At 40.2% G+C, this 17559-nt stretch overlaps 1 protein-coding gene and 1 pseudogene across 4 annotated transcripts in view; one reads left to right on the top strand and one right to left on the bottom strand.

The window, feature by feature from the left end:
- Positions 1-17559, bottom strand: part of NSUN6 (NOP2/Sun RNA methyltransferase 6) — a 75199-nt gene that overhangs the window by 45819 nt on the left and 11821 nt on the right. For 3 of the 4 annotated variants that reach the window (XM_036345676.1, XM_036345667.1, XM_036345686.1), the window contains exons 4-6: positions 7143-7252; positions 5645-5798; positions 4759-4840 (exon numbers count right to left, since the gene is read on the bottom strand). In XM_036345676.1, coding sequence (XP_036201569.1) covers positions 4759-4840; positions 5645-5798; positions 7143-7252 — 346 coding nt within the window. The remainder of the gene's footprint in view (positions 1-4758; positions 4841-5644; positions 5799-7142; positions 7253-17559) is intronic. The other variant, XM_036345694.1, reaches the window with a different exon arrangement.
- Positions 12151-13705, top strand: LOC118674216 (annotated as a pseudogene).

Genomic DNA, 17559 nt, shown 5'->3' with positions numbered 1-17559 from the left:
GCCAGGTCTATTCCAAAAAGACTTAAAAGTTGAACTCTAATATGAAAAGACACATAAGTGGCTAATGGAGATTCTTTAGCTAGAGACAAATGATTATGCTTAACTCCTATTAAAGATAAGATTAATATATGGATCAAAGATGACAGAAATTTTCACTGTCAGTTAAGTAACACATTAAAAACTTCTGGTCAAGCAATAAGTAAACATTATGAAATAATCCAAGTAAGGACTCTTCACTATGTATTTAAATGATGGCAGTTTCTTAAAACAACTTAGTCTACTACCCTTCTCTATAGTATTTCTCAATCCTGGCTACACAAGAGTATCACTTAGTGATTTTTTTTAAATATTCAGAAACAGACCATAAAATTCATATGAGATAACAAGAGATCCCGAATAGTCAGAGCAATCTTTAGAAAGAAGAACAAAGTTGGAAGCATCATCCTCTCATATTTCAAACTCTACTATAAAGTTTCAGTGGTTAAAACAATGTTACTGGCATAAAAACAGAGATCAATGAAACAGGAGAGAGCCCAGAAATACTTTCACATATATCTGTTTAATTAATTTATTACTAAGGAGATAAGAATACACAAACACGAGAGAGAACCAAGATGGCGGCATAGGTTAACGCCGGAGATTGCTGCCTTCAACAACCAAATCAAAACACACCTAAAAGACAGAACGGACATCATCCAGAACCACAGGGAGGCTGGCTGAGTGGAAATTCTACAACTAGGAGGAAAGAGAATATCATACCCAGACTCAGAGGAGGCACAGTGCTGAAGTGAAATACTCAGGTGCGGAGTGCGCGCGGAGCGGGCTGGTGGCGGAGGGCGCAGTTGGTGCTTTCAGTCGGGAGGGAGTCTCAGATTCTGAGCTCCAGATCCGGGAGAGTCTCTAGGGACCCAGACTCAAACGGGAGAAGCGGGACTGTCTGCCTTCAGTCGGAACTCGAAGGCAGCTTTCTCTCCGAGGTTTGCAGCGGTTGCTGGGACTCTGTGAGGCAAAGCCCCTAGGGACGGAACTGAGAGCAGCCATAACTACTCCCTCCAGCCGCCCTGTAGATCCCAAGCCCGAGCGACCCACCCGCCCCGCCCAAGCCCTGCACAGAGCCATTTGCCAGACAGCCTCAGGCAAAGGCTAGATGAGCACCTCCCTAGAGGACAGAAGTTTTCCCACTGCAGACACAGCTGATTCTCACAGCCAGCTGGCCTGGAGGTCAAATCCCCCTAGTATTAACTACAACAATCAAGGCTTAACTGCAGGAGGACTGCACACAAAGACCACTAGGGGGTGCACCAAGAAAGAATAAAAAATGCGGAGACAAAGAAACAGGACAAAACTGTCAATGGAGGATATTCAGTTCAGGTTCAGAACCACACTTTTAAGGTCTCTCAAGAACTGTCTAGAAGCCGCTGATAAACTTAATGAGATCCTCAACAAATCTAATGAGACCCTCGATGTTATGATAAAGAACCAACTAGAAATTAAACATACACTGACTGAAATAACGAATATTATACAGACTCCCAACAGCAGACCAGAGGACCGCAAGAATCAAGGCAAAGATTTGAAATGCGAAGAAGCTAAAAACACCCAACCGGAAAAGCAAAATGAAAAAAGAATCCGAAAATACGAAGATAGTGTAAGGAGCCTCTGGGACAGCTTCAAGCGTACCAACATCAGAATTATAGGGGTGCCAGAAGATGAGAGAGACCAAGATACTGAAAACCTATTTGAAGAAATAATGACAGAAAACTTCCCCTACCTGGTGAAAGAAATAGACTTACAAGTCCAGGAAGCACGGAGAACCCCAAACAAAAGGAATCCAAAGAGGACCACACCAAGACACATCATAATTAAAATGCCAAGAGCAAAAGATAAAGAGAGAATCTTAAAAACAGCAAGAGAAAGAAACTCAGTTACCTACAAGGGAATACCCATACGACTGTCAGCTGATTTCTCAACAGAAACTTTGCAGGCCAGAAGGGAATGGCAAGAAATATTCAAAGTGATGAATACCAAGAACCTACAACCAAGATTACTTTATCCAGCAAAGCTATCATTCAGAATTGAAGGTCAGATAAAGAGCTTCACAGATAAGGAAAAGCTAAAGGAGTTCATCACCACCAAACCAGTATTATATGAAATGCTGAAAGGTATCCTTTAAGAAGAGGAAGAAGAAGAAAAAGGTAAAGATACAAATTATGAACAACAATCATGCATCTATCAACAAGTGAATCTAAGAATCAAGTGAATAAATAATCTGGTGATCATAATAGAATCAGGGACATAGAAAGGGAATGGACTGGCTATTCTTGGGGGGGAAAGGGGTGTGGGAGATGCGGGAAGAGACTGGACAAAGATCGTGCACCTATGGATGAGGACAGCGGGTGGGGAGTGAGGGCGGAGGGTGGGGCGGGAACTGGGAGGAGGGGAGTTATGGGGGGAGAAAAGAGGAACAAATGTAATAATCTGAACAATAAAGATTTAATTAAGAAAAGAAAAAAAGAATACACAAACACAATAGTGAAAGGACAGTCTTCAATAAATGGTTTCGAGAACACTGAACAGCCACATACAGAAGAATGAAACTAGACCACTATCTTACACTAAAAACAAAAAGCAACTCAAAATGGATTAAAGACTTGATGCAAGAACTTAAACCATAAAATTGCTAGAAGAAAACAAGGGCAGTAAGCCCCCTGACATAGGCCTTGGCAATGATTTTTTTTTAACTGATACCCAAATAAAAGCAATGAAACAAAAAATAAGTGAGACTACAACAAATTAAAAAACTTCTGGAGACTCAGGGTCAAGATAGCGTAGATAAACACTGTGTTCACCTCTTCACACAATAATATCAAAATTACAACTAAATTACAAAACAATCATCACTGAAAATTGCCTGGGGAAAATAAAAACTGCCTGAAGACCAGTTCAAGAGAATCCCCATAACTAAGGATATAAAGAGGAGGCCGGAAGGAGGGGTGGGGACAAAAATGGGCTGATCCCACACCCACGTGTAGCAGATAAAAACCAGGAGGGATATGTCGGCTGCAGAGGTCCTGCCTGAGGAGTGAGGGGCCCCAGCCCCACACCTGGCCTCCCCAGACCAGGGCTCCTGTGCCAGGAAGCAAAGTCCCTTATAACTTCTAGATGTGAAAAGCAGTGAGGACTGGAGCTGAGTGAGATGAGGGCTGCTGGAGACCCAGTCACTGAAGAGCTTACAAGGCCAGGAGACAGACTTAACTAACTCTCAAACTCACTTGCTCTGAGTTCCAGTGCAGGGCCAGCATCTGGAAAAGCGCCAGGGACATATGGGGAGAAACGGAACTGCCTGGCTTCATAGGGAGGGCTGGAGGACAGGCACCACTGTTCCTTTTTTGAGCCCTGTCTGACATAGCTGGCAGGATGAAGTGCTGGCAGGTGCCATGGTTCCGCTGTTGAGCCCTCTCCCACCAGCTGACAGGCAAAGCAGGCATCAAACCTGCAGGCTCCATTAACCTGGGTAACACTATTCAAGAACCCTAACAGATCTGATCTCTGATATCCTCTTATATTGGGAATAATAACAACAGTAATAATAATATCGGCTAACCAGATTGCAACAAATCAGTTCATGTAAACACAAGTACTTAATAAACTGAACAAGGCAAAATAAATTACAGTGGAACCCTGGTTCTCAAACTTAACTGGTTCCAGAAGGCTGCTCAAGAAGCTATTAGTTTAAAAACCGAATCACTTTTTTCATTAGAAATAATGTAAACTGAATTCATTCATTCCAGACCCCCAAATGATTTCCTGTTTTAACCTTTCTTATATACAGTAAATGTCTAATGTACTGTATAATCTATAAGCAAACACTTCTTTTCTTAAATCTATGGAACCACCCCCTACTACCTTAAAGGAATCACTTTCAGCACATGTTCCAGGGGTGTCTTTCAGAAGGTCAGTTTTTCCTCACACTGCCTCCAAAATACTGTCACTGGCTGACTGCTTTTCATTTATCCAAATCAACAACCATTTTTCCACCTCTTGAATTGCCTGTGATCATTGTTTCTTTCACACCCTTAGCAACATTAGCAGTCTTCATGGCCTCTTTATATTTTAAAATTGTGCTAATCATCCATTTCACAGGCAACAACAACAACAAAAATTTCATAGCACAATTTCCTGAGATGTTAACAACATGTGAGGTTTAGTGGTAAACTGACTGGCATTCTCCTCATTTGTGGCCTGAGAGACACTTCTTGTCATGCTGATGTATCAGCAGGAAGGGTTGTTCAACAACTGAGGCATATTTTCCATGAACAACTTGGTTGAGAACTGAATTGTTCAAGATGGGAGATGTTTGAGAACTGAGTTTTGACTGTACTTGTTACAGCACCATAATTAATAACCACGTGACAAAAATCTGTTAGCAGGAAACCATTTGAGTCTTACTCAAAGTTACAAATGAACATTTATATATAGTAAATGCATATATTATTTTCAGGTTAATATGTTGAAATGGAAAGCAACACTTATGATAAGCTTTATATTAAAGCACTTTTGGGTAAAAAGGTAGTTAATCAGTTGAGAGAAAAAATAATGCTTACAAAGTTTTTTCTTACTGCTTAACCAAAGGTAGATCAGAAAATATGTAAATAGACCACAAAAATGTATTAATAAAAGTAAAAAAAAATCTTAGATTTCTAATAATTCACTGTAGTATGTTTCAAAGTCACTAATTACACTTTCACAATTACTTACCTGTAGAAATAAGTAGCTGGGTAGTACATTATCAAATGAAGGGCTGAGATATACTGGTTCTGTCATTCTTATGCCTATACCTCTGAAAAGTAGGAAATCTAATATTAGTCTGTATAAGTTACATTGCCTCCCATATGTGCCCTGACTGGGAAACAACTGGCAACCTTTTGATGCACAGGACAATGCTCAACCAACTGAGCCACTCCAGATGGGAAAAAAGAAAAAAAAATTTAATCAAAAATAAATTTTACCAGAAAGTCAGCACTCACATCAATACCTGTGGTCAAAAATTAATGTTTGGATTTACTCAAACCAAATTAAAATATAATTAGTTTTTAAATCATCTCTGGTTGTTACCGGCTCTAAATATATTAAATTTGTGGAAAATCCAGTTTCTTAGTTTGATGTTTCTCTTTCACATCAATGTTTCTCTCTCTCTTTCCTTCTCTCTCTCAGCACGTCCTATCTAGGTTGAGGATTTAAAAAATTTTTTTTTTCTTTTTAAGTTATATTGAACTGATAGGGTTTTTCCTTTCACAAAACCAGAATGTTTAAAAAGATCTAGGGAAGTTATTATAATTCATCCTTTTTCAAGAAAAGTATTGTTCTTTAAAGATGAAAAAATTTCAAATCAATAAAATTCAAAAGGAAAAGTAAAATTATTTGTGTACATCATGACTAGTTGCTTACTTAAAACTCTTTAATCTGAGCATTTACTGTTACATCATTTTTTTCTAAAAAACATGGAAATATGGATCAAGTAATTTCCAGTTAAATTTATACCCCCCCAAATTTTTCATATAATGCTACTATTTTTATAGAGTTTTTAATTTCCCTTGAACCACAAAAAATGCTTATTTACCCCAAACAACACTTAATAACATACTTCCGTTCAGGTAGCCCATTGAAGATTCCTCTGCGGCTTAATTCAGAAATCCCATTTCCAAGAAATACTTTTGTTCCATCAAATTCTTTGGCTCCTTTCTTACATTTGCCTTTAATATCAGAGTATACAGAAACAACATCTCCAGCTTTCATAACTAAAGAAAGAAGAAAATAATATTATAATGATATATATTTGAACAGAAAAACACTTAAAATTTTTTAAGCTAGACTGGAAAACTCTAAGGACAACAACAGTGGCAAGTAGCAGCCTAAAATGGCTCATCAACTCAATATAATCGCTAACAGAAAATAATGACATTTTGTTTTTAAATATCTCTAACAATCATTCTAAATTGAAGATTTTTTTTTCTAGGAAAACAAAGAAATGAAATTGTCTTCAAAATATCCTAACTTAACTGGAAGTCTTTAGCTAAGCAGAAAAGGAAAGTTATCTTCTTGCCCTAACCGGTTTGGCTCAGTGGATAGAGCGTCGGCCTGCAGAGTGAAGGGTCTCAGGTTCGATTCCAGTCAAGGGCATGTACCTTGATTGCGGGCACAACCCCAGTAGACGGTGTGCAGGAGGCAGCTGATCGATGTTTCTCTCCCATCAATATATCTAGCTCTCTATCCCTCTCCCTTCCTCTCTGTAAAAAATCAATAAATTAAAAAAAAAAAGAAAGTTATCTTATTTTTTTAATATGTTTTTATTTATTTAAGAGAGAGAGGAAGGGAGAGGTAGAGAGATACAAACATCAATGATGAGAGAAAATCATTGATTGGCTGCCTCCTGCATGCCTGCTCCCGGGGATCAAGCCCACAACCTGGGCATGTGCCCTGACCAAGAATGGAACCACGACCTCCTGGTTCACGGGTTGATGCTCAACCATTTAGCCACACAGGCCGGGCGGGTAGAAAGCAATCTTCTAAATTATTTTCCCCAAACCTAATATTCCCTAAAAGACTTCATATTAATTTTGATATTTTGACTCCACCCTCAAATTTCTAAGTTTCCTTCAAAAGTATTCTTAAAAGCATACACTCAAATTCCTCAAAGGAGTCTTTCTAAATCCCATAACCCTGTTGGTATTTCTTCGCAGTTTTCCTATTATAGCAATTAAAGCAGATTTTAATAATAAGCACATATATTCATTTATATGTGTATATGTACTCTTTGAAACTCTAGAGTCCTGAGCTGATTTATATGGCTGATTAAATCTAGCTTTGTAGTCATTTCATTAAATTATTTTCAATAAAAAAAAAAACAGTAACATTAACAACTGTATTCTACTTCCAAAGAACTGTTTTAAGACCTAACCTATTATAAATTTGTCTAGTCCATTAGCCTGACAATAGCAGAGAGGAGCCCATCAGCTATAGCTAGGACTGTTCAAATAGGTCAGGGGTCAATGAACTTTCTGTGCAAAGGACAAGTAAATATTTCAGACTCTGTGAGTCACAAAGTCTCTTGACATATGCTCCCTACAACCCTTCATACATACATTTTGAAGCTGACACAATTCCTGGAACATAGACATGGGCTCCTCTTAACACGGCGTTACCACACTGGGCTCCAACAATGGCTTCACATTGTTGTTTTGCTATGTTCTTCCTAGGGTCGTAAAACAAGGGAAATTTAACACAGCAATATACCTCCAACAAGTACCAACCTTCTCAATGTTTCAACCTAAATCCTAAGGGACCTCTTCAGTATTGATTGCCCCAAGATAATGCCATTAATGAATAAATGAGAAAAAGAAATCTGAAAATAGAATATTGAGAAAAGAGTTTTTTTAAAAAAAGAAGATAGGCATTTGAGAAAAGGAAAAATAGAAAGAGGTCCATCTGATAGAAGGCAATAAAGTGGCACCAAAAATTGCTTAATCATTTAACAAGCATTGCTGTTTTCATAACAAGATTCGAAGAGAAATAAAGTCCATCTTCAAAGACTAAAACAAACAATATACAAGGGATTCAAAAACATTTCTTAAAGTGATAGATTGTTGCAAGGTAAATTATTAGTATTTTAAACAAGATGGACAAAGCTAATTTCTTTCTTTAGTGCCCAACTATTTTTTTAAATGTTTTCTAATTTCTCACCTCTAATTATTCTTTAGATCACTAAAATCTAGGTATCACTTCTAAAACTCAGATTTTTTTTCAAAGTTCAACAGGTATCAAGGTAATCAATCAAGCACTGAGTCTCTAATGAGTGCCCCTGGTTGGCAACATTTCAGATGTGTTGTCACGACTCCTTGCTGGGGGAATTGTGTCCCATTTTCTTTCCATCATCTCTAGATGATCAAGTCTCACTAAACTTCTCAGCTCTATACTACCCCTTCCTGGTGCAACACAGTCTCATTGGTAGGTCTCTGCATCTTAATGAGGTTCATGCCCCAAGCGCCAAAACATGCTGCCATCTCTTCTCACTTTGCATTCTATCCCTTGGCTATCCCGTGATTTTAATAATCACTTATAAAAATAATCCATGTATTCTAATGCTTAACCTTTCTAGACCCTGAATTGATAATTCTAATTACCTGCAAGTAGCTATATCTAGGTATTTCAGTAACTTAAACCCATTAAGTCCTAAACACTGTTATTTTTCCTGATTCACTTTTCAAATCCTTGGCAACACTCCAAATCTTTTCATCCTTCTATGTTTCCAATCTTGAACAAAGTGTCATTATCTGCCTTGAAAATAAACTAGAAACCTAAGCATCAACTTAAATCCCTCCTTCCTAAACCTTTTACCTTAACATTCACTGAGTCACCAAACCATGCCACTTGTAATTCTGATAGGTCTTCTGGGCCCATCTCGTGACATGGAGCATACATCTCTTAATCTGATTACTGAATAGCTTCCTGCCTTTTACCTTTGCTTTCAGATCTTCTTTATGTCTTTATTGTTCTGCAGTTTCACTGTGGGGTATCCAGACATGGATTTATTTTTACTTTGGGCTTCAGACAAATTGTACTTCTTAAATTTGACTTTCATACAGTCTGGAAAATTCTTAGTCATTAGATTTTTGAATATTTTTTTAAAATAAATCTTTATTGTTCAGATTATTACAGTTGTTCCCCTTTTTCCCCCCCATAGCTCCCCTCCACCCAGTTCCCACTCCACTCTCTGCCCTACCCCCCCCCCCCCCCCCCCACCGCTGCCACTGTCCTCATCCATAGGTGTACGCTTTTTGTCGCCGGGTAAAAGGTCATACACATGGAAAATGTAGCTATTTCCATCCGCAACGTGTCCCTGTGCTCGGAAAGGTCTCTCACGACTTGTTCACGCTCTACTCAGAAAGGGTACGGAGCCACGTAACGGCTTTTCAAAATAATGTATCCTCTTATGTTTAAAATGAGGATTTCGCTACCAAAAGTGAGGAGAAAGCAACACTACAGCTGCTCTCGCCTCTCTCGCCCTTCGGGTGATAGTTGTGATGGGGCTGTGAGTTGGTTTGCCGGCAGAGATTTTTGAATATTGTCTTAATCCTATTTTTTCTACTCTCCACATCTAAGACTCATTAGAAATATGAAGAACCTTTCATTCTACTTTCCATGACCAAACTTCACATTTTCAATTTCTTTATCTATCTCTGCTGCATTCTACATAATTTCCTTTGAGTTATCTACTTCAATAATTCCCCATCAGTTGAGTCTAACAATTTAACTCACTGAATGAGTTTTTAATGTTAGTGATATTTTTATTTCTAAAAATTACTTTTCTAGTCTACCTTTTCTCCCCTTTTGGGCTCTTCTATGTTTTAGGTTCCTACTTTTATTTTCACTCATGTTAAGAATACTGATTTTATAGTCTCCAGATAGTTCCATCTGCTAAAGTTTTGGGGGAAACCCATCCCATCAGTTTCTCTATATGCTGATTCTCACTCATGGTAGTTTAAAGTGTAGCTTTAAATCATGAGAAATGTGTGTGGCCTGGACTGAATGTGTGTCACTCTAGAGTGTTTTGCCAAGCTCCTCAGATTTGATCTCAAATTGAGATCAAATTTTTATGTTACTTTTCCAGATTGCAGGTCTCAAGACCACCTTGGAGGTTTGATTTTGAATTCCAAGACTTCATGAGGGATGGAATCACAGTTCTGCATTCTCAAAGATTCTTCTTCAACCCAGACCCAAAGACAAGAGATTCAATTCCTAAATTACTGACTCAGGATATTTCTCACCAACTAGTGTTAGCACCCCATTGTTAAAACCAAAGCCCCTAAATATGAGACCAACTACCTCCTCTCCCATACCCTACAATCTCCAAATAATAGTTCACAATCTTACTGCTCTGTTTTCAATTACTCTTCATTCTAATTCCTGAGTATTTCTTTTTTTTTTTATTGATTTTTTACAGAGAGGAAGGGAGAGAGATAGAGAGTTAGAAACATCGATGAGAGAGAAACATCGATCAGCTGCCTCCTGCACATCTCCTACTGGGGATGTGCCCGCAACCCAGGTACATGCCCTTGACCAGAATCGAACCTGGGACCTTTCAATCCGCAGGCCGACGCTCTATCCACTGAGCCAAACCGGTTTTGGCTAATTCCTGAGTATTTCACTTAAATTCTTAATCACTCAGCTGTGCACTTTGTGGCCTATTTTTTATTTAGTATTCCTATAAGTATGTAACAGAAACATTTCCAGGTTATCTAGTTCACCATATTGTTGGAAATGACTTCTCCAGTCTTGCAATTCATCTTATATCTTATACACACACACACACACACACACACACACACACACACACACACCCCAAACATTTCATAAAATATCTTTACTAAAGGCAATGCAATATGATATATTATAAAATATCCCATTTCCTTTTTAAAATGCTCATTTAAAAATCCCATGAAATTAATTTCACAACCTACTACCACAATCTGCACACACTTTGGAAAACAGAGCTTTATGCTACTACCAATATTATGTTCCTAAAATACAGACCTAATCATAATAGCTGCTATGATCTATGCAAAAAAGAAAACATTGCTTAGTTAAAAAAAAACTCCTTTACACATCACAGCTTGCCTTTCCCAACTTCTTCAACCTCATCTTTCTCCAATCTCTCTAAAATCAGTTGAATAGCCAAACCTGATCACTTTTGTGATGAACCACCATACATTTTCATGACTCTCTATCTTTGGATATGCTTTCTCTTTACCTTGCCCTTGTCCACCTTACCTCCTCATCAGCCTAATTCCTACTCACCTTCAAGGCGCAACTGAAATAATATCTACTTGAAGAAAAATCTTTACCCATGTCCTTGTACTCAGCCATTCCCAGACATGTTCTGGTGGTCCTTAATTCATACCTCTACTGTGACATTCTGCACAATCTGACTTGTCCCAAAGTTCCCTGCTTTTAGACTAAACAACTATATTTCATTCTTCTTTATAACACCTTTGGGTCTTACACATAGCATCAACACAAAAAAATGTTTTGTGAAATGGAACCCTGTAAGTTAATCAGAGTGTTTTTATAAGAATAACCATTTCATGGAGAGATGAGAACGAAAGTCTATGGAGAAGAGTTTACGTAACAGGTTTGAACTACTAGCCCTTTTTGGAAGTCCTGGTTATAAAGCTGGGCCCCTGACTGGCATCTGTGAACTTAGCTTTCATGAGGGTTCCCGCTATTAACTGACAAGTGTAGCTCACTGCGCCTAAATTGTTTGTACAAACAACATGTTTATGGCACAGTGACTTTCCTTCTGGGAGGCTAAACTTTAGCTAGGCAGAGAGTGCCTACTTGACCAGCCAGAAGAAAAAAAAATCTGCATGGTGAGACTCTAATGACCTTCGCTGGTTGGCAACATCTCATATGCTGTCACACCCATGCTGGGGAAATTAAGCGCGTCCTGTGTGACCCTACTGGAAAAGGACTCTGGAAGTTTGCAAATGGTTTTTCCTAGACTCGCAGCATGCACCTTTTCCCTTTGCTGATTTTGCTTCAGATTCCTTCACTGTAATAAATCATAGTCCTCAGTACCACTATATGCTGAATCCTCTGAGTCCTCCTAGAGAATCATGGAACCAGGGTGTGGTCTTGAGGATCTCTCAACATAAGAACTAATAGTTTAAAAACATAAAATGTTATGTGTAAGTATCAAGGTGAAAATCAGTTCTGCTGAAGGGGATGATTTTAGCCAGGAAACATAAAAGCTGATACAAGGCCAAAAAAGCTTAATGTTTAATGAAAAGTTTGTAAATAGAGGAGTATAACAACTACATGAAAGACAGTTTGAATCTTTCTTTACAGTAATACATATTGGGAGAAAATTAATATGAAGGTACTTTGATTAAGAGAAAACTATGAAGCCCAGCTGGGCGGCTCAGTTGGTTGGAGCCACATCCCATACACCAAAAAGGTTAAAGGTTTTTTAAAAAATATATTCTTACTGATAGAGAGGAAGGGAGAAGAGGGTTAGGGAAATAGAAACATCAATGAGAGAGAACCTCCAAGCGTCCTGCAGACTGCAGCTTCCACCCCAGAGGGAAGAGCGACATGGCGGCGGCCAAGCCCAAGAACCTGTCTCTGGTGGTTCATGGTCCCGGGGACCTGCGCCTGGAGAACTACCCTATTCCTGAACCAGGTCCAAATGAGGTGCTGCTGAAGATGCATTCCGTTGGAATCTGCAGCTCAGATGTCCACTATTGGCAGCATGGTCGAATTGCGAATTTTATTGTGAAAAAGCCAATGGTTCTGGGTCATGAAGCTTCAGGAACAGTCGTAAAAGTGGGGTCATTGGTAAAGCACCTACAACAAGGTGATCGTGTTGCCATCGAGCCTGGCGCTCCCCAAGAAACTGATGAATTCTGCAAGATTGGCCGATGGTCACTGACCATCTTCTTCTGATGGGAACCTCTGCTGGTTCAATAAGCACAATGCCAACTTCTGCTACAAGCTTCCTGACAATGTCACCTTTGAGGAAGGGGCCCTGATTCAGCCACTGTCTGTGGGGATCCATACCTGCTGGCCAGCTGGACTCACCCTGGGGAACAAGGTCTTTGTGTGTGGAGCTGGGCCAATTGGATTGGTCAATTTGCTGGTGGCCAAGGCAATGGGTGCAGCTCAAGTGGTGGTGACTCATCTGTCTGCCTCTCAGTTGTCTAAAGCCAAGAAGTTGGGGCTGACTTTGTCCTCCAGATCACCAAGGAGAGCCCGCAAGAAATCGCCAGTAAAGTGGAAGGTCTCCTGGAGTGCAAGCCAGAAGTCACCATCGAGAGCACTGGGGTGGAGGCTGCCATCCAGGCAGGCATCTATACCACTTGTCCTGGTGGGACCGTGATGCTTGTGGGACTGGGTTCCGAGATGATCAATGTGCCCCTAGTGCAGTGATTCCCAAAGTGGGCGCTACCACCCCCTGGTGGGCGCTGCAGCGATCCAGGGGGGCAGTGATGGCCACAGGTGCATTTGTTTTAACTTTTTTTGTATTACCTTTCTATTCTGAGTTCAATAAATAGTTTCATAATTTCAAACTTCAATGTTTCTAATTTACACCTTTCTTTACTATATTTTACGAAAAAGGTAGAAACATTAATACATATATCTTTCTGTTTAATTGCTATTAAAATTTTAAAAAAATTAATTTCCAGGGGGCGCTGAGTAATATTTTTTCTGGAAAGGGGGCGGTAGGCCAAATAAGTTTGGGAACCACTGCCCTAGTGCATGCAGCCATCTGAAAAGTGGATATCAAGGGCGTGTTTCGATACTGCAACACATGGCTGATGGCGATTTCAATGCTTGCATCTAAGTCTGTGAATGTGAAGTCTTTAGTGACCCATAGGTTTCCTCTGGAGAAAGGGCTGGAGGCCTTTGAAACATCCAAAAAGGGTTTGGGGTTGAAAGTCATGATCAAGTGCGACCCCAATGACCAGAATCCCTGATGTTAATTGGGCTCTGCCCTCATTCCCACCCTCTCAGCATCTCAGGGCTAAATGGCTAGGCAAGGGTGGGCTTTAAGGCAGAAGTTTCTTTTAAGTAGTAAGGGTGATTAAAATAATTCATTATAAGCAGAGAGCCTTACACAGAGCAATTGGTATGCCTTAAACACACAAACAGGGATAGTTTGGAGAAACTGGTAGTCAGAATGATCTGTTTCTGCTGAGTCAAGTGAGGGAAATCTGTCCTTTGAATTCCTGCTTCCATTGTGACTGGTCAGGTGGGGGCTGGGGAGGGGGGGGCTGAGTTATGAAGAGACAACTTTATCAAGACGTAACTGGTCCAGAAGCTGATTTTCAGGAAAATCAACACCTCAGGACCTGGGATGAGGGGCTGTCAGCAGTTTTAGCTGAGAGCACAGTGTTTTTAGACATAGGTGCTATTTGGTTTGATGACAAAAAGGAGAATAAGGAACTGACCTTCTGGGTCTAGGGTAATTATAAAACCAAAATTCCACGTGAGGTCAAACCAACTTGTATTCCTCAAATGCAGAAATAGTCAGGGAACATCTAAACACTGAAGTCTGCCTCATTTTCAACCCCTGAGAATTGTGTTTGCAAGGTGAATAGCCACCTTCCTAACCCCCAGGCACTGCAGGCTTCTTTGTCACAGGCAACCAGGAGATGCCTGCCTAAGGAGAGTCACAGGGGGCCCTCACAGGAGACCTTAAATCATGCCTTTGATTAGCCAGGAGGGTTTGGTTGATGCACCACAGGAATAGCATCCCCTTCTAGGCTCAAACTCCCATAGGATTATTATATAATTCCATGTAATTCTGATAACCATATACAGAAAACCATCCCCTTGTCAGCCAGTTAAGACTCTTGATGTCTTTCTATCTGAATAGTCTCTCTAAAATTGTGACCTATCTTACTGTGTAAGAGTCAATCACATTATGCCCATATGTGACTTTAAGATTATTATTCAGGAATGAGGACAGAGTAGCTGTGACTTAACTTGGGCTGCAGCCATTAATCCCTCACTCCAGCTGGGAGTGGAAGGTGGCTTCGAAGAGGTTCTGATTTTCTCATGACCGGGTAAAACTGTGACCTGGAATTCCTCAAACTGCTTTGGGTAATAAATTCTGCTTGTAGTGCCAAAGAGAAAGAAACATCAATGAGAAACATCATGGATTGGCTGCCTTCTGCACTCGCCCCTTACTGGGGATTAAGCCAGCAACCTGAGCTTGTGACCTGATCGGGAATCAAATCTGTAACCTCTTGGGACGCTCAAACACTGAGCCACACAGGCTAGGACAGGTTGCAGGTTTGATTCCAGGTGAGGGCATATAACTGGGTTGTGGGTTCGATCCTGGGTTGGAGCACATACAGAGCAACTGATCCAAGTTTCCCTCTCACATCGATGTTTGTTTCTTTCTCTCTCTCTCCCTACCCCACTTCAAGTGAGAATTAAAAATGAGACAGAAAACTATTAAAACAGCTAAAAGTGAGGTGACTAGATTATGGGAATATTCCACTAACGAGATATAAAAAGTAGGACCTGTTGCCCGGCCGGCATAACTCGGTGGTTGAGCATCGACCTATGAACCAGGAGAGGTCACAGCTCGATTCCCGGTCAGGGCACAAGCCTGGGTTGTGGGCTCAATCCCCGATGTGGGGCATGCAAGAGGCAGCTAATCAATGGTTCTCTCTCATCACTGATGTATCTCTCTCTCTCTCTCTTTTCCTCTCTGAAATCAATAAAAATATTTTTTTTTTAAAAAGTAGGGACTGTTAAATATTTGGTACTTTTTAAACTGTACATGTTACCAACCCTACACCAAATGGGAGATTACCTAATTTTGAGATATGATGATATTGAGAAAATATTTCCTTTCACCAGCATTGTCACCTGTATTTAATCAGTAATTTAATATTGTGCAATTACTTGAATATTCTATTGCATTTACTCTATTACTTCATATATACAAACAGCAAATGAAAGCTTAAAGTGTCGATACTATTAGCAAGACAATATGAAAGACAGAAATCAAGAAGGCTGAACAAGGAGTAACTAGAAAGATGGCAGCATAGGTAAACACCTGAACTTGTTGCCACACACAACCACATTAAAACTAAAACTAAAAGACAAAACGAATATCATCCAGAACCACGGGAAGGCTGACTGAGTGGAAATTCTACAACTAGAACAAAAGAGAAAAGTGCATTGAGTCCAGTAAGAGGTGCAGAGGTATGGAAGTGTGGAGGTATGGAGGCAAGCAAAAGGGGCTGGCAGCTGGGTACACTGGTGTCTTCTTCAATCAGGAGGGAGATACAAGCTCCCGACTGCTCTGAACTCCAGTTCTGGGCGAGAATTTGGGGACCCATACTCATATGGAGAGAAACTGGACTGTCTGGTATCAGGCCAAAAAGTGAGGGCAGCTTTCTTGCAGAGGTGCTTGCAGCAGTTGTTGTTCCTGCATGGGGCCACGGGACACAGAGACCTGGGACCTCTCTGAGGCAGAGCAAACTGGCAGCCATTGAGGTTTGCTCCACCCTGGTGATTCCCTGAGACCCTGCCCCACCCAATTTACAGCCCCACCCAAGCTGTGCGCAGAGGCTTTTGCATACGAATGGCCTGGCCTTTCTCAGCCTAAAAACCTGTCAAACTGCAGCTGGGTAAGAGAACCCCAGAGCTTCCAAAAGAAGACCTAAGGTTCATCAGTAGCCTGTATTGCTTCACAGCTGCACCTCATCTGGGAACCTCCAAACCCCAAACAAAGAGGAGGGCAGGGAAGCAGACAAAATGCAGAGAAAAAGAAACAGGTCACAAATGACAGAAATGGAGAAAAGCAAACTACTAGATATAGAATTCAAAACCACAGTTATAAGGTTACTCAAGAATCTTCTAGAAACCTCCGAGAAATCTAGTGAGACTCTCAAGAATATGAAAAAGGACCAATTAGAAATTAAGCATACACTGACTGAAATAAAGAATAATATACAGAGATCCAACAGCAGACTAGAGGATCCCAAGAATCGAGTCATAGATTTGAAATACGAAGAAGCAAAAAACACCCAATCTGAAAAGAAAAAAGAATTCAAAAATACAAAGATAGTGTAAGGAGGCTCTGGGACAACTTCAAGCGTACCAACATAAGAATTATCGGGGTGCCAGAAGAAGAGAGAGAGCAAGATATTGAAAACCTATTTGAAGAAATGACAGAAAACTTCCCCTACCTGGTGAAAGAAATAGACTTACAAGTCTAGGAAGCACAGAGAACCCCAAACAAGAGGAATCCAAAGAGGACTACACCAAGACACATCATAATTAAAATGCCAAGAGCAAAAGACAAAGAGAGAATCTTAAAAGCAGCAAGAGAAAGAAACTCAGTTACCTACAAGGGAATACCCATACGACTGTCAGCTGATTTCTCAACAGAAACTATGCAGGCCAGAAGGGAGTGGCAAGAAATATTCAAAGCGATGAACAGCAAGAACCTACAACCAAGATTGCTCTACCCAGCAAAGCTATCATTTAGAACTGAAGGTCAGATAAAAAGCTTCACACATAAGAAAAAGCTAAAGGAGTTCATCACAGCCAAACCAGTATTATATGAAATGCTGAAGGGTATTCTTTAAGAAGAGGAAGAAGAGAAAGGTAAAGATAAAAATTATGAACAACAAAGTGACAACAAATACATGTTTATCAACAAGTGAGTCTAAAACTCAAGTGAATAAAAAATCTGATGAACAGAATAAACTGGTGAATATAATAGAATCAGGGGCATAGAAAGGGAGTGGACTGACAATTCTCAGGGGGAAGGGGGTTTGGGGGGTGCGGGAAGAGACTGGACAAAAATTGTACACTTATGGACAAGGACAGTGGGGGGGCAAGTGTAGGGGGTGGGGTGAGAACTGGGTGGAGGGGAGCTATGGGGGAAAAAAGAGGAACAACTGTAATAATCTGAACAATAAAGATTTATTAAAATAAATAAATAAATAAATAAATAAAATAAAATAAAAAGGCTGA

Source organism: Myotis myotis, unplaced genomic scaffold (assembly GCF_014108235.1).
Source record: "Myotis myotis isolate mMyoMyo1 unplaced genomic scaffold, mMyoMyo1.p scaffold_m19_p_1, whole genome shotgun sequence".
Classification (NCBI taxonomy): domain Eukaryota; kingdom Metazoa; phylum Chordata; class Mammalia; order Chiroptera; family Vespertilionidae; genus Myotis; species Myotis myotis.
Note: the sequence above shows the minus strand (reverse complement) of the source record. Positions and strands in the feature narration are given on the sequence as shown.